Here is a 15,360-nt window from a genome sequence, read left to right as displayed (position 1 = left end):
AGATTGTTACTGGACTGCTGTATTCAGACTGTGTCCAGCTGCACAGGTAACTTCAGTTTCCTGAACCTCCAAAATTGACCTGGGTGTTTTATACAACTTGAATCTGATGAAGTCAACAGTTTGAAGAGGGAATATGGTAATTGTTTTTTAAAAAAAAATATCTTTTTTTTTTTTACCTCAGCCCAATGATTAATACCTCTCCTTACTATGGAGCTGCAAAAGGCTTTTTAATCCAATGCAAAAGCCCAGACCCCACACATTCAGTGATGAGGAGATCCATTGTTCAGTTGTTCCTTTGTTGGTGTCACTTGACAGACAAAGAAGAAAGCAAACTAGCTGTCCATGGTCTAGGTTAAATCAGCTCAGCTGTAGACCACTTTCAGATTAAAGTGATCAACATTCAGTTTATATTTGTCTTGCAAGAGGTTAAAACACCAACTGTCCATTTCAGGGGAAAAAAAAAAAAAAATCTTAAAGTCTAGCAGTGTGTGAATCTGACAATAAATTTTCCTGTAATAAAAGGCCCCTTTTATGTTCTACATACATGGCTTTACTATCAGCTGTTTAGGAACACTGTGAATATAAATGCAGTTAATGCTCTGCTCAAGATTTAAATTTACTATACCAAATAACATTTGTCCATAGATCACCTCCAGCGGCTCTTATGTCTGTCCTGGCCACTCAAGAACTCCTGCTAGAAAACATCCTGGAATGCATTCCAGTTGGAGAATTTGCAGTTATTCAGCCCCTGAGCGATGAGTTCTGCCTTGTTCTAGGTTATCTTCTCACTTGGAAGTTAACTTTAGCTTTCTTCAAAGCAGCTTCTTCTCAGGTATATGTTCAGAGTCTTTTCCTTTTAATTGAATTTCTTAACATGCTTATTTGGTTTGAATCTTGAAGTTTCATCCAGCATTTATATTTTTTCAGTTTTGTATCTTCTTACATCGTGTTTTTGTGGAATTAGTGGAATTCTGAAAGCATTAACAGACTTATGCTTTTGCACTGCAATAGTTAAGGATGGTAATTATAGGGTAATAAAGAATTAAGATACATTAATAGATGATTCTTTCTGGCATCTTCAAACAAGCTTGCTACATTTTATGATCTTATAATCATTCAAAATGGTGCAGAGAACTAAATTACTCTTCTAAACACTTGTTCTGAATCACAGTCTTGCTCTTCCTCCCTACAGAAACATACTTGTATTATTTACAGATTAAGCTATATTTGCTAAGTCTCATCTGTATTTTGTGGTTTGTTTTGTTGGGTTTTTTTAACACTATCAGCTGCGAGTTCTCTACTCTCAATACCTTAGAAGAATTAAAAGCTTGAATAAACTGCTTTATCACTTGTTCCGGCTTATGCCTGAAAACCCTGTCTTTTCTGGGCCAACTTCAGATGTTCCAAATAAGGACACAAAAACCTTCTTTACTGAAGAGCTTCATTTGGATGTTAAAGGTTAGTAAAAACTGTATTTTAGCATTTGAGAGAGTTTTGATATTGCTGAAATTTAAATATTTGTTCTGCTTAAAAATACATATTTAGAAAATCTTACCTATAAAATACGCAAATACATACAAATGTTTAAAAATCTTTGGCTAACACTCCCCATTTGAACCTTAAACAAAGTTGAAATATTCATCAGAAAAATCAAGAAAAAAACCCATACAAACCAGGAAATGCTTACATTATTCACTTAGGGCAGAAATAATACATTGCTTCTATCTGAATCCTGAATGTATGCAAAGATTCCAGAATAACTAAAAATGTGTGATTTATTCTGGAACTTTTCTATTTCTTCTAGATAATTTTTTTTATACTAAATGGAATTTCTATTTTTTTCTTCTGTTTTAATACATAAATAAGAAACAAATAAAAATACATTTTAATATTGTTTAAAAAATTTTGAGACGTTAAATGGTGTGGTGTTTTCATCACACTGTTCAGAAGACCCAGAGTTAATCAACCATGATGAGAGAAGATAGGCTGGGTTTTTTTAGCTAAGAAATATGAAAAAGAGAATTAGTTTTGAAAGTTACTTCATTGAGATAATTTTTTTATGTACCTGTAACCTGTATTTACATATACCTGTAAGCAAAGATACTGAGTTCTCACTTGTAATTTTTTGCTCGAACATCACTGTGTGTTACAGAATGATTTATCTGGATGACAGTAAGAAAGAATTACTAACGTGATATCCCAAGAAAAAGATTTCCCTTTTCTCTTTATGCACTTCTGTAGAACACTGCAAATCTCAGGTGTGCTCCAAACATCTTATTGGTGAACGTTTTGTCATTTCCAGAATATAAAATTATTCTTGATTTCTGGTAGTTCACCAAGAGTTCATCTCTAAATTAGAAGATGCATTTCCAGTTGTGAAGTGTTAGCCTGAGAAACAAAGGAACCAGCCTCATGGAGAAAGGCAGAGTCAAACAAGCACTAATTGTAGCAAATACAGAAGGAGCACGTACGTGAAATTCCAGTTACCACAGTTATGTTGGTATCAAAATTTTTTTATGTGGTGTGGCTGAACCAGCATTTGTGACTAATGCATTAAGAGTATTTCAACATCCTTTCTTTTCCTCCCAGGGACAGGAGTCCTGTCATCCCAGATCCCGCACTTGGCCTGCTCTGTGTACCATATAACGCTGAAAGACTTGCCAGCCATGGTCAGGCTTTGGTGGAATAGCTGTGAGAAACGTGTCTTCAATGTTGTAGATAAATTTACAAGCAAGTATGTCAGCAGCGTGCTTTCTTCACAGGAAATATCTTCTGTTCAGAATAGCACACAGTTATTCAATGGCATAACGGTTAGTAAGACTTCTTTTCTTCTTTTTGTTGATTTACTTCAGTTTTTTTGCAAACATTTTAAGAAATGTTACTTCTCAGAACCAGACTGTATTACAGTGTGGTATACGATTGCATTTTTGTTATTCTAAATGACCGATGAAAGCACAATTTAGCTTGGTATTGATATATTAAGTTGATGTTTATTAATATTCTGTTTGGAAAAAATAGAAAAGAATGGGTTTTATGATGTTGGAGAAGTTGAGGGGGTAAGTGGGAGATACTGCTATCAATATACTTCTTTTTGGTTTATTAAAAAATGTAATCAGTAGATTGAAAAATGGCTGATAATTTCTTTTTGGTTTGCCAAGATAGGAGGGGATTTTTATTTTCTTTGAGAAAAGTGTTTTCCTGGTCTAAGAAAACTATTTAATGTGTGTAGTAAAGTATTTATTGTTTATATATATGTATAAAAAGACCAGAGATGGTGCATATCTCTCTGTGGAGTTTTTTAATACATGCGCTGTCTTCGCAGGTAAAAGCTCGGTCTGCTGCACGGGAAGTCATCGCTACTTACTCAGTTGATGATATATTTATTGAACTAATAATACAGCTTCCATCCAATTACCCACTGGGATCCATAACAGTTGAGAGTGGAAAGAGGGTCGGTGTGGCTGTACAGCAATGGCGCAATTGGATGCTACAGTTGAGCACATACCTTACACATCAGGTGAGTTTAGAGAAAGCCCATCATTTTGAAAACTTAAGAGTCCCGATAACAGAAAAAAATTCTTAGTAATGTAATATTATTTAGATCGGTATAAAGGATCTCATCAGTCGATCTCAAAGGACTTTATAGAATTGGTCACTGTTGCCATCTGCTTTTCTCCAGATGCTGACACAGAGAGTAAAATTACCTCTTAGTAAGTCCTTTTAAATTTATAGCCGAAGTTAAAAATTTAGACCTCTTAAGACATGGGCCACTGTTTGCCCCATGTGGCAATGCCATCTGCCCTGGTTTAAAGAGACCATCTGTTGTTCATTTTAGTGGCCAGCCCAGCCCAAACCATGTCAGCCGTCTCGACTATAAATTGAAAAAAACCCCCCAAAAACCAACAAAAACCCCAGTACATGAAATTCTCTAAAAGATTGGTGGTTGCTGAAGTTGCATCATCTATGGTTAGAACAAAACAAAACAATGATTGAAAATTTTAAAATCACCCTTGTAAGTGCTTTCTTTTCATTGTGATAGATGCTTGCATTTCTGTAGATTAGACTGTCATCTGTATTTCATGTGTTGGCTTTATAAATTGCTCACTGCATATATTGCCTGTGATTTCAGGTTATAAATCTTCCAGGCTTTGTTTCCTTCATGTGTTTAGGAATAACAGTAAGAATAATCTGAAGGAATTCTGCAGCATTAACAGCTGTTTTCTCTCTGTTAGAATGGAAGTATAATGGAAGGCTTATCGTTGTGGAAAAATAATGTGGATAAACGTTTTGAGGGCATTGAAGATTGCATGATCTGTTTTTCAGTCATTCATGGCTCCAACTATTCTCTTCCTAAAAAAGCTTGCAGAACATGCAAGAAAAAGTTTCATTCAGCTTGCTTGGTAAGTACCTAGACTGAATGCTTTTAAGTAGGCAAAATATCCATTTACAGTTTGAACAAGGAACTTTTGTTGTAATACCGTTAGTTCTCCACTATGTTGTCGGAGTCTCTGGGATTAACAGAACTCATGAATTATATGTATGGATTTTGTACTATCCATTTTTTGTACTACCCACTTTTGAAGTATCCATCTCACATTCACTAAAACATAAGCCATTACATCCACGTAGGGTGTAGCAACAGCATCTTGTTGTTACCAGCTCAGATACGGAAATAGAAAAGGATAAATTTCACTTTATGCAGCATGCTCTTTAGTAAACCCTGCTGATCTGGTTAATTAACATTTAGCTGTATCCAAGTCGTGATAGGCATTGGTTGCATGGAACTGGTTGGCATCTGTATGGCTATACCACAGATGAGTTATTGCTGCTTCAAAAACACTAGCTTTTTATACTAAAATGACACTGGGTGAGAATTCCTTTGTGTCAGGTGGTTTTTTTTTGAATAAAACTTTACTATTGTGTCTGTATGTGTGTGTAATATGTGTATATACATATGCGTATGTATATACATGCATATATACACAAGTGGAAAGGGTTTGGTTTTTTTTACTATGTCTTCTTGGCGTTGTTTTTTTTTTAAAGTGTAGTTCATGTTTTGATGTTTATATTCATTGGCAAATAATGGTTATTATTGATGATCGATAAACCAGTGTTCTTGATATTCAGCTTCCATTCATATATTAAAGAGTTGTCTTTCTCTTCCAGTACAAATGGTTCACATCCAGCAACAAATCCACCTGTCCACTCTGTCGAGAGACATTTTTCTGAAATAAAATGGTCTTTCTTCCTTTTGTGAACTAAGTAATAAATGAAGAGGAGGAGGCAATAAACTGTATGTTGAAAGAAGTGAACTACTTGGAAATACTGTCAGTTACTTTAAATTTTTCACTAGTGGGATATGACACATATTTACCTCTGGACTGTTTTTTGTAAGTTTGAAGATTCTTCTTTGATATAAAGAAATATGTAAGAATAATTTATTTTAATTTGTATATTTTCAAGGTATTGAAATATGTTAAAAATACAGAAATAATGTAGAGTTAAGTCTGAAAAGTGGTGTTTAAGCCACGGCATAGCTGATTAAAACTTATTTTAGGTATATTCTAACATGGTGTTATGCATTTAACCCAGATCACGCCTCTTAATATAACAGGTGAATTTAACATAGATGGTATAAAGACTTGGTTTTTGATTATAGTACAGACGTGGTAGTTCCTCTTATGGCAGGGAAAAAAGGATGTTGTTGCTGTTAGACATTAAGGCATGGATTTCTGTTAAAGCATAAAATTTAAACATGGCATGCTCTAAACTATAAACTGAGCTTTCACCTGTAACAGTCTTACTTTCCCAAAAAACCTCAGCCATCCAGCACCCTAAAAACATGAAAACTTGGAAGCCCAAGTAAGTAGAGAGAGTACAATCATTCCTGCGTGACCATGAAAAACACTACCTCTTTATTGACAGTTGGCTTTTTAAAGAGAAGGCATATGCCCTGATCAATTCTTGTTTTCATGATTGCAGTTAATGGCTTCATTAGCTGGCAATACAATTATCACTGATTGTACGTTGTACTTCCACTGTCCCGTAATAATGACTCTTAAATGAACGTGACAGATGTATCAGAATTTAATATTGTCTCAATTTCAACTATACATTTATTTCATGCTTTTCTTTTAACAGCAGTAACATACTAATATATTCTAACTTGGATGGTATTTGTAGTGGATTTCTTTAAAAGTCAATAAAAGGGGAGGAATAAATGAATTTGGGTAAACTTTGCAGTCTCTGGATTGCTTTTTCCCATGTGTGATAAACTTTCAGAAATTAATAGTATACATTAATAGTTTTCAGATGCCAAGTTTATAGCATGATCAATTGGCTGTACCTCAAGAGCTGCTTATTTAAGATTCTGTATGTTTTCCTAAAATTGGTCCTTTTTGAGGTCACAGCTCTAGAAATTATTTTTAGCTGTTGATAACCGGTAATGCTGGACATCTAGAAGAGAAATTTCTTGACATTTTTTGAGAAAGAGAGAATGGATAGGGTTTAAAACTGGTATTTAAAAGGTCTGAAAGCACAGGTTAAAGAGTAAGCTATATTGTTTTCATAATTACTGATACTAAAACTCCAGGATCGTCTCAGTTGCATCACTTTGTTTCAGACAAGACTGGTTATTCTAAATGACTTTTTTGCAAGTTAAATAACTGATTCGAAGGCCGGTTGTGGTTAACCAGGTATTAGAGCCATCTTAAACTTGTCCACAGACCCAAACTTGCAAATTGTCTACTAGGAGCAGCCTTGTGGGGGGCTTTTGTCTTGGTTCTGCTAGAACAAAGAGGTGCAGGCACTCGCAACACAGCACTATGTCTTTCGACACTGGTGCTTGGTGACAGAGCAGGGCCTAAGAGTCTGGGGGAGCAGAATTTTTGCTTTCTAAGCTTGACATTACATAGAAAGTCTCTATCTGCCGTGCAGCTTATTCTCATGTGCACTGAATGCAGGAATATGCTTCCCAAAACTCTCCGGAAAGCATCGCATTCTTTGGCCTTCCTAAGAGAAGGAAATAGGAGTGCCCTGGCAAATGCTAAGTGTACAGGCAGAGCTCTGTGCAGACAGAGCAAACTTCAAAATTAAAAAAAAAAAGGAAAAAAAAGACATCTGGTCTAGCACTAGTTCCCAGTCTTCACCAGGGTGATGAGAGCGTAATAGGAGTCAGTTCTTACAGAACTCACCCCTGTCCTTACTCGGATTTATTTTGGCAAGTGCTTCTACTGAAGTTGCAGCAGGCAGCAAGACTGTGGGGTCAGGACTGACTTATGATTCATTAAAGCGGACACATAGAGTTCTTTGTCAAATATCCAGTTGTTAAATAGTCCAGCGAAATCCTTGTTTGTTGAAAGCATGTTATGCTTTATAACACTTCCTGTTCTGATCTCCTGTTCTGATTTTTATTATTCTGTCCTTTATAATTTAAAACTGCATACGCTGATAAGCATTGTGATCTACTGTACCAGATGTCTGCCCTTTTTTATCTTTGATTACCTTTTAAAACTAATTCTTTAGCTGTAGCTAAAAGCTAGACAGATTAACTGAAACTTCCTTTTGTTAAACCTGTGGTCTCATTGTACTATGTTTTGACTACATCTTAAAGTCTTCTTTTGCTGTTGTGATTTTTTGCTCAGCAACCTAACTTTGTTAGGCAAAGTGGTTAGCAACGTAAAACTTCCAGAGCTGTCTAAGGATGACAGCATTTTGGTTTATACAAACCGCTCTACTGCTGTAATTATAACCTCAAACCCCATAATTCTACATAAAAGCAAAATCACTAAGCATAAATCCTCCTCTCCTTGCAGTTTTGTAAGGGAGAACTGAAAAATAACAAAAAAAAGCGTGGCTTAGCAAAGGGTCTGCCATCAAGTCAAAAAGGTTCTAGAATTAGGAAGCAAATTGAAAAATGACACTTTAGAACTGACCAGTTGGTAAACTGCAAGTACAAAATGGTGCTTAAATTCTTCAATGGAAAACTGTGGAAACGTTATTTCACAGATGGCCACAAAGTTTCCCCTCAGTTTCTCACTTTTGACATTCCTTAGACAAATTATTCAGAAGGCAAGAATCAACAAAGTCCCGAGTGTAGCCTCACTTTGGTCAATGAAATGCATTTTTTTTTTTTTTTTCAGACTCAGTAGTTTCAAGTACTAGAATTTCTAGTTTCTCTAGACTCTTCTACTGTGTGTTTGTATTCACATTCATGTTTAGCTATATAAAAACAATTTGATGAAAAAGTTACTGAAGAGGATGCCTTAGCTGTACTTGAATTGTTGAATTGAATTGCAGTGTTGCTCTTCAGTGGTCTTTGAAGCTGGGGAATGGTGACCCTTAGGATGTAAAATAATCACCATTATACAATTCCTGCAATCCAATCCTTTTTGTATTTTCTTCAGGATGGTATAAGGAACAACTTTGATACCAGACCATCGTAAGTTGACTTTTGATCTGAATGAGTCTAAAGTAGCTTCTCACATTCCTTTCCAGTAAGATACCTCAAATGGTTGAGCAAGGTTTGCAGTCTCATGTTTCTGCTAACAGCACCTACACTTACGTGTTATTCTGCCTGTCCTAAACCTCCTTTTTTACAATCCCCTGGATAAGCTTTTTGGGTCGTCAGCTCAAAACATGGAAGAACTTTTAATGTTTGTGCAAGCTGGGTAATTACAGAGTCATAAGTTTAGTTCTGAAGTCTTAAATGGAATAGTCTTTTCAGTGCCTCAGCATTCTACAAAAAAATCCCCTTGTGACCTTAGTCCCCATAAAAAAAGCTAGTTGATGGTTCATCATAACATCACTTGACACAAACCCTTCAAGGTCAGTTTCTTTGAAAGCATTCTCCCAGACAGCACTAGTGGTGCTGGATTTGAGCCAAACACCTTCCTCATAGGCCTGTTCCCACCGCTGGGACAATGCTCTATTAGAACCTTCTGTAGGCACCGGGAGGGGGAGGAGGCTGCAGAGGAAAGCTCTTGATCAGGGTCTGGTGGTCAGGAAATAGCTTCCTCTTTTGGATAGTGATTTTGAGGGAGGGCTTTTATTCCACTTCCTTACTTAAAGTCATTGTTTTCAGCTACTCAGTAACTAGCCTTTTTAATAGCATCTCATATGCTTCCCCCCCCGCTTAAGACCTCTTCATGGATGAGAACTCTTCACCTAATCTGAAATACTCCATAGTAGTACCCTCCTTGTAAAATGGTGTAAAAGGGAGCACAACCACCACAGTACTGCCCAGAGGACTTCAGGATAGTAATAGCTTCCCTTTGTCCCAGCTTTGGAGATACACTTACTGCATCTTTCTGTTCAGAAGTACACTGTTTCCTTGTTACAGAAACAAACTCAGTAACTGTGCCTTAGACCTGTAACAGTGCCTGATGCTACATCAAAATGAGTAACGCTGATTGCAAGTATTCAGTTCAACCCGGCATAGGTATAGACTAGCTATGAAAACAGGAAGAATTATATCAAATACATTGTTTTAATAAGCCACGGGGACAAATATACAGATACCTATTTATAGAGGAGAAAGTCTTTAGTGCTTCAGTGCAAATGCAGCAGGGTAAGGTATTTCAGTTCCCCCGCAACTGTCCTTCAGATAGCCAGAGGACAATTGTACCTCTGACAGCAGATAACAGCTGATTAACATCTGGATTAAAAATAAATACAGAATCTTGATGAGTTTCACTGCAGTAATCAGGAAGTGAGGATACACATTATGAGGGTGAAAATCCTGGCTTAAAAATTGATTTGACAACTTCAGTACTCTGTGTTCAACTTTCTGCATGCCATCTGGAAGGTTTAGAGCAGTTATCAAGACTTCCTAAATTTGAGGATAGTAAGCATCTCTTGTCCTGCTTGCCTGGAAAGTACTCGTGTGCCTTCTAAGCCACTTTTCTTCATTGTTTCCAGAATTTCATCTGTAATTGAAAGTGCAGTGTTACAGCCAAGTTTATATAGAAACCTGCTATAAAAGGCAGTGCTAATGTATCTGCCAAACATAAGCTGTAAAGCAAAGATTATAGAGTGTATCCTCTTACTCTTTCAGAGAACAATTTTTATGCCAAGTACTCTGGCACCAAGAACAAATCAAGTTTACAATTTACTAAGTGAAGCTCTGCATTTTGGTGTTATTAATAGCAATTAACAACTCAATTATGAAGCTAAGTCGTAAGAGAAACTGAAATTCATAGCAACTTATCCTAGAAGTTGCCTAATCAGTTGTAAAAAATAATCTTTCTTTTTGAAATTACTCCATAATATATAACCATTAAGCAATTAGATCAGAAATGTGACATCTTTCATTTTTGACACGTGTAGAGAAAAGATTTGAACTTACTCCTTCTAACTGAAGGCTTTTGCATTTTAAGTTTATCCTACCATTCTCTTTCATGAGAAAAGGTTGGCCTGGCTTCACTACTTAGTTCAGAAGACCTACAGTTACCTTTCCAACTTGGCAGAGCTGCTGGGCCCAGGACCTACATATTACCATTTTCCAAAGTAGCTTAGAAAGTTCTTAGTTTTGGTAAATTTTGCTTATATTTTTGGTCTAGCTCATCATATACTGGATGCACAAGGCATGAATTCAGAAAAAGGACTCCAAGGGCATCGTGTTACGTAAAAGTCCCTCTGTAGGTTAGACCCTCACCCAAACTTGAAAGATGAGAAACACAAGAGTCTGCAGAGATACCATGGTTTGTATGAAGCATGCAGATACACTCTAGTCATTATAGCATTTCTAAGTCATGACCTACACCACCTATATGAATTTCGATACATGCTGTCAATCTTCAATTGTTTGCTGTCGCCATGTTAGATTCAACTGATGTTATGTACTACTTTTTCTTGTTTACTGAAGTCTGATAACCTCGAGAACACTGCTGTGATCAACACTTCGATTAATACAGTGATAAATCTGGTTTGGCGTCTTTAAGGGTCCAAGGAAAGTGATCACCTGGATCATTTTCTTTAATTGTGACCAAGTAGAATAATCCTCCTGGTGAAAGTAGGTCTGGTACTAACGGAAAAACTCTATCCATTACTTCTCTGCCCTTTTTGCCACCAGCCCAGGATGCCTCTATTCCATGGCTTTCCACCTAGGAAAAAATGAAAGCAAAGATTGTCTTAATACAGAATGACCTAAGTGTCAGTGGTACTTGTAAGGGAAATGTCACCATAATCTTTAGCTTTAGGTGTCTGCCATTAGACTTCTGACAACTTTGATTCAGCAGATTAGTTTATGCAGCAAAATTACTTCAAGACTACTTCCTACACAATAAACACTACTTTTGTTTCAAGTTCTTTTCTTAAACTGAATTAAAAGAACTACATTTTGTCACCTGCTTTGTATGTATTTTTGTTTAATGTTTTATGAGCTTGTTTGTCAAGTGGAAGGTGGCCAGAAGGCCCTTTAAGTGTTCATGTGTCAAATTCTGAGTAGGAGTCTGCAGAAGCAAAGGATATTTATTTTTGCAGGGAACAAACACATCTTCCATTGAATACCTTCTATAAGGATATCTTAGTGTGCCTAAGAGAGTCTTCCATGGTTTATACTTGATGGAAAGCAGCAGCTAGCAATCCTTATTCTCATGTAGTCTTTATAAGCAACAGTGCTGGTCCTACAGTATCCTTTATTTAACAAAAAAACAAACAACCAACCTGCAGTTTTCATACCAGAGCTGATTTGATTTGCCATTTTTCTGACAGTAGAAATACCATTTTTATTGTGTATTTCAAAGTTTTCCTACCTCTTCAGAAGGTGTTACCACGTATGGTGGATTAAATAGCAGTAGATCAACCTTCCCATTTAATCTTGGAGACAGTCCTTTGACCTATAAATGAAGTTGATGATTCTTCTGTAGTTTGGTTTATTTTTTGGAAACATAAAGAGTGCAAACATTTTGTAAAAATACAGTTATGTAGTGCTGGATATTCTGAGCATTTCAGCCTGACTCAGAAACACTAAACTTTACTTCCTACGTGCAAGAGAAGCATCAAGCAGAAGTACCCGTTCATAGCAGAACAATTTCAATAGTCTTAAGACTATGTTATGTATGGGATGTAGAAGAGCAAGAGACACATACGTGGACACAAAGGTAGTACTTTATTCTTGCTCAGTTCAGAATTTGAGTTAGATATAAAAGAATTTTGAATAAATTCATCATTTTGTTACCCAAAATGAACAATCTGCGACAACTGCATTTCAGTTCTCAAGTATGAGCAGTTGTTCATACATTTTAGATCACATTTATTGTTGCCTATCTTCATCAGTTATAAACATATATTCAGGGTATTTTAAACAAGTATCTTGTCAAAGAGATGAGAAACTTAAGCTTTTCTCCATATAAAATTTTCTAAGAAACAAAAAGTAACAACATACGCAGTTCCTAATTAAACCGGAAGGAGTTGAGCACCAAGTACTGCATAGCATTATAGGAAGGGCTATGATAATGTCAGGTCACTGAAGAGCTCCTTGTGCAGCATTTTCCAAACTATATCTAAATAATTTATTTTTAAAATTAATTCAATGAATATTTAAAGCTTGTATTTGAATTTTAAAGCTTGAGTAGTTTGGTTTTCCCTTCTATCAGAAACACTTTGGCATTTTGTTATTTTCTTTTTTTCATCCATGCTTCTTAAGAGAACAGTGGTTCTCTACTTTATGGTTACTGGTCAGTATCTCTAATACGTATTAAAAAGTTAGAAAAACTATAAAGAAGATACTATTGAAACATCTATCTTACCAAGTCAGTAATGACTGGCTCAAGGTGAACATTGTTAAGCAGAGCTGTCTCCAGTGTACAGTAAGCTGCCATCGGGTTAATATCTGTGCATCTAAAAGCAAAATATTATGAAGTGCAAGTTACTGGCTACTGTATCTGGAAGTTTAACCCTCTGAACCACATGATAATTTACGTGCTCTCATCAAAGCGTCTTTTCCAGCACCCTTTACTTTGCAAGCAAATAACACAAAATAGCCAGTTAAGTACACACAATGTATCAGCAGTTAAACGAGTCAATACTGCACTGGAATTTTTAATGACCATCTGAAAGCTGAAGCATAGGATTTCCTTTTCAATGCTAGCTCTGCATAAATATATATGCATACAAGTCTCTAATAAAATTCAGCTACTGCAAACATGCAGGTAACTGATGTTATGTCATCTGACCTCAGTAAGACTTCTCAGTGGTTAAAACTCAACCCAGCAAACCCAAGTGTAAGCTCAGCAATTTGTCTAACAAGTGGGAAAATGGGGAAAATGGAATTGAGTCACGTGACTACTTAATTGTTACAAAACCTGACGGAAATAGTTGAGGCTCTCTTTGCTCTGATTTCTGTATCTGTAGAACTGAGCTAATATTTCTTTGTGAATAGTTTTTTAAATGTGAAAATTATAAGTATATATGCGAGGGCTAATTATTATTGAATGCAACAATTTCAGTAAGTGGTATTATACTTACATGTATAATGCATTGGATCCAATAATGGAAGAAGCTAGAAATGTTGAAACCACCCCAGATCCAGATCCTATTTCAAGGCAGATCTCAATTCTAAAGAGAGAAAACTCTGGATGACTTTTAATTGTAACATATAAGAACACCTGCAACAAATGCAGAATGAGTCAAGACAGTGTTATGAAGCCTGCTGCTGAAGTGCCAGTCTCCCAAACAGGCTGAAATACTTGTTGATCATAGGGCCTTAGAGCCCACATGATGTTGTCTCTTTCATAATGGCTGCCAGGGCTACCGGTACCAGATTATCACAAGCCACTTTGGGAAACATGTATGTTTCCCCTGTGCCTAATGTTAAAGTTTCCATTAACTACACAACCTCAATAGTGCAAGCTACATTTCTGCAGCATTTACTACACATTTATTGCTGCAAGACTGAACTCCTAACAGAAATCATGGGAGAATGTCTGGAGATATTCAAAGCCTGCCTGGATGTTCCTGTCCAGCCTGCTCTAGGTGAACCTGCTTTGGCAGGTCCCTTCCAACCCCAACCATTCTGATTCTATGATCACCATGAAGCCACACAATGAAAGCAGGCCTCAAACGCAGATACCTCAGAAGAGTTTCAGCCAGCTCTGGACAAACAGCAGTGGCAAGCAATTTTAAAATAATCGCTTAAAAGCTTAACTCCTTGGGTGATTTCTGTAGTGGTTATAGTTACGTAGACATACTTCAGCCATGGCGATGACAGCCACTGACACTGGGCAGCGACCTGAGCAGCTATGCAACTCCTACAGCTTCTTCAAAGTTGAGACACAGCTGCTTTTAACCACATTCAAATACCTGCTGCTGCCGATACCAAGAAAAAGAAAAAAAAAAAAAAAAAAAGAAAAGAAAAAAGCAAAGAAAAAAGCAGCTATCGGCGCAGCTGCTCCTAAAATTACTCTCCAACCTACGGCCAACGGGCAGAGGCCGAAGCCGCCCTGAGGAGAGCGGGGGGCACCACCTCCCCCCGGGCCCTGCGCCACAGGCAGAAGCCGGACACCCCCTCCTCAGCGTGTAACAACCCCGTCCCCGAGGGGCGGGGGTTCCTCCCCCTTGACCCGGGAGGGGAGCCGTTACCGCCTCTCCCGAGGACCGCCCCCGCCGCGCCTACCCAGCCTCCCTCAGGCGGGCCGCGTCCCGCTCCAACGCGTCCAGCAGCAGGAAGGTGTCCTCGGCCGGCTCGTACACATCCCCGAAAGGCCCCTCCGCCCCCAGGTGGTCGTACCGTGGGGTAGGGAGCCCGGGGACCACCGCCATCTCCTCCCGCCCCCCTTCATTCCCCGCTTCCCCGGGCGCGCATGCGTGGGCACGTCCATCCGGCCGGGCCGGCGCGACGGGGAAAAGAGGTGGGGCCACGGGCTCTGAGGGGAGGCGCGCGGCGTTGCCGGCGCCGGCGGTGGGAGAGCGCTGGCTTGGGTTAGCGCGGGACTAACGGCTGCTCAACGGCCTAGGCGGCCCCTTTGGCCTCGTTGTCGGTGAAACGGAAACCTTAATTTCCAGTGGAAACGGCCGTTTCGAGTGGAATTCCAGCATCAGGGTTCATCATACTCAGAAAATCAATCCGATATCAAAAATCTTTGCTAAGTCAGTGGTTAAGTGCATGTAGCCGTCCCCACAGGAGGTGACCTGGCCGTCCCTGAAGGTTGATGGGAAAGGGACCTGCTACTCTTGCTAGTTATTTTTGCATCCGCTTCCCAAATTAATTTTTTTTACATCATGAGAAGTACCACCTTTGCATGGCAAGATAGCAAGCAGCAAGCCAAACTAAAGAGGTGCTGAGGAAGTTTCTAAGTGGCAATTCTACAGCGAAAGCACACAGCAGAAAGGCTTACATTGATATTCTCCTTAAATGAAGCT

General features: G+C 38.1%; 2 protein-coding genes across 5 annotated transcripts in view; one reads left to right on the top strand and one right to left on the bottom strand.

Moving 5' to 3' along the window:
* LTN1 (listerin E3 ubiquitin protein ligase 1) overlaps window positions 1-6,232 on the top strand; it is a 31,070-nt gene extending 24,838 nt beyond the window's left edge. For both annotated transcript variants that reach the window (XM_074146440.1, XM_074146431.1), the window contains 6 exons: window positions 646-832; window positions 1,287-1,458; window positions 2,590-2,810; window positions 3,323-3,517; window positions 4,233-4,400; window positions 5,167-6,232. In XM_074146440.1, coding sequence (XP_074002541.1) covers window positions 646-832; window positions 1,287-1,458; window positions 2,590-2,810; window positions 3,323-3,517; window positions 4,233-4,400; window positions 5,167-5,229 — 1,006 coding nt within the window. In that variant the 3' untranslated portion in view covers window positions 5,230-6,232. The remainder of the gene's footprint in view (window positions 1-645; window positions 833-1,286; window positions 1,459-2,589; window positions 2,811-3,322; window positions 3,518-4,232; window positions 4,401-5,166) is intronic.
* Window positions 6,233-8,138: 1,906 nt separating this feature from the next.
* HEMK2 (HemK methyltransferase 2, ETF1 glutamine and histone H4 lysine) lies at window positions 8,139-14,823 on the bottom strand. 3 transcript variants are annotated; one of them, XM_074148621.1, is made up of 6 exons: window positions 14,615-14,811; window positions 13,468-13,557; window positions 12,750-12,840; window positions 11,754-11,837; window positions 10,961-11,102; window positions 8,139-9,926 (listed from the first exon to the last, which is right to left on the bottom strand). In XM_074148621.1, the coding sequence occupies exons 1-6, from the start codon at window positions 14,758-14,760 to the stop codon at window positions 9,820-9,822; spliced, it is 660 nt and encodes a 219-aa protein (XP_074004722.1). In that variant the 5' UTR covers window positions 14,761-14,811; the 3' UTR covers window positions 8,139-9,819. The 3 variants fall into 3 exon arrangements, with proteins under 3 accessions (XP_074004722.1, XP_074004728.1, XP_074004736.1); XM_074148635.1 differs by having other exon boundaries at window positions 9,471-9,926; window positions 14,729-14,823; XM_074148627.1 differs by lacking the exon at window positions 11,754-11,837 and having other exon boundaries at window positions 8,140-9,926.
* Window positions 14,824-15,360: the final 537 nt, after the last annotated feature.

The sequence above is a fragment of the Numenius arquata genome, chromosome 1, assembly GCF_964106895.1.
Source record: "Numenius arquata chromosome 1, bNumArq3.hap1.1, whole genome shotgun sequence".
NCBI classification, from domain to species: Eukaryota; Metazoa; Chordata; class Aves; order Charadriiformes; family Scolopacidae; genus Numenius; species Numenius arquata.
The sequence above is the reverse complement of the archived record's forward strand: the minus strand, read 5'-3'. Positions and strand labels throughout refer to the sequence as shown.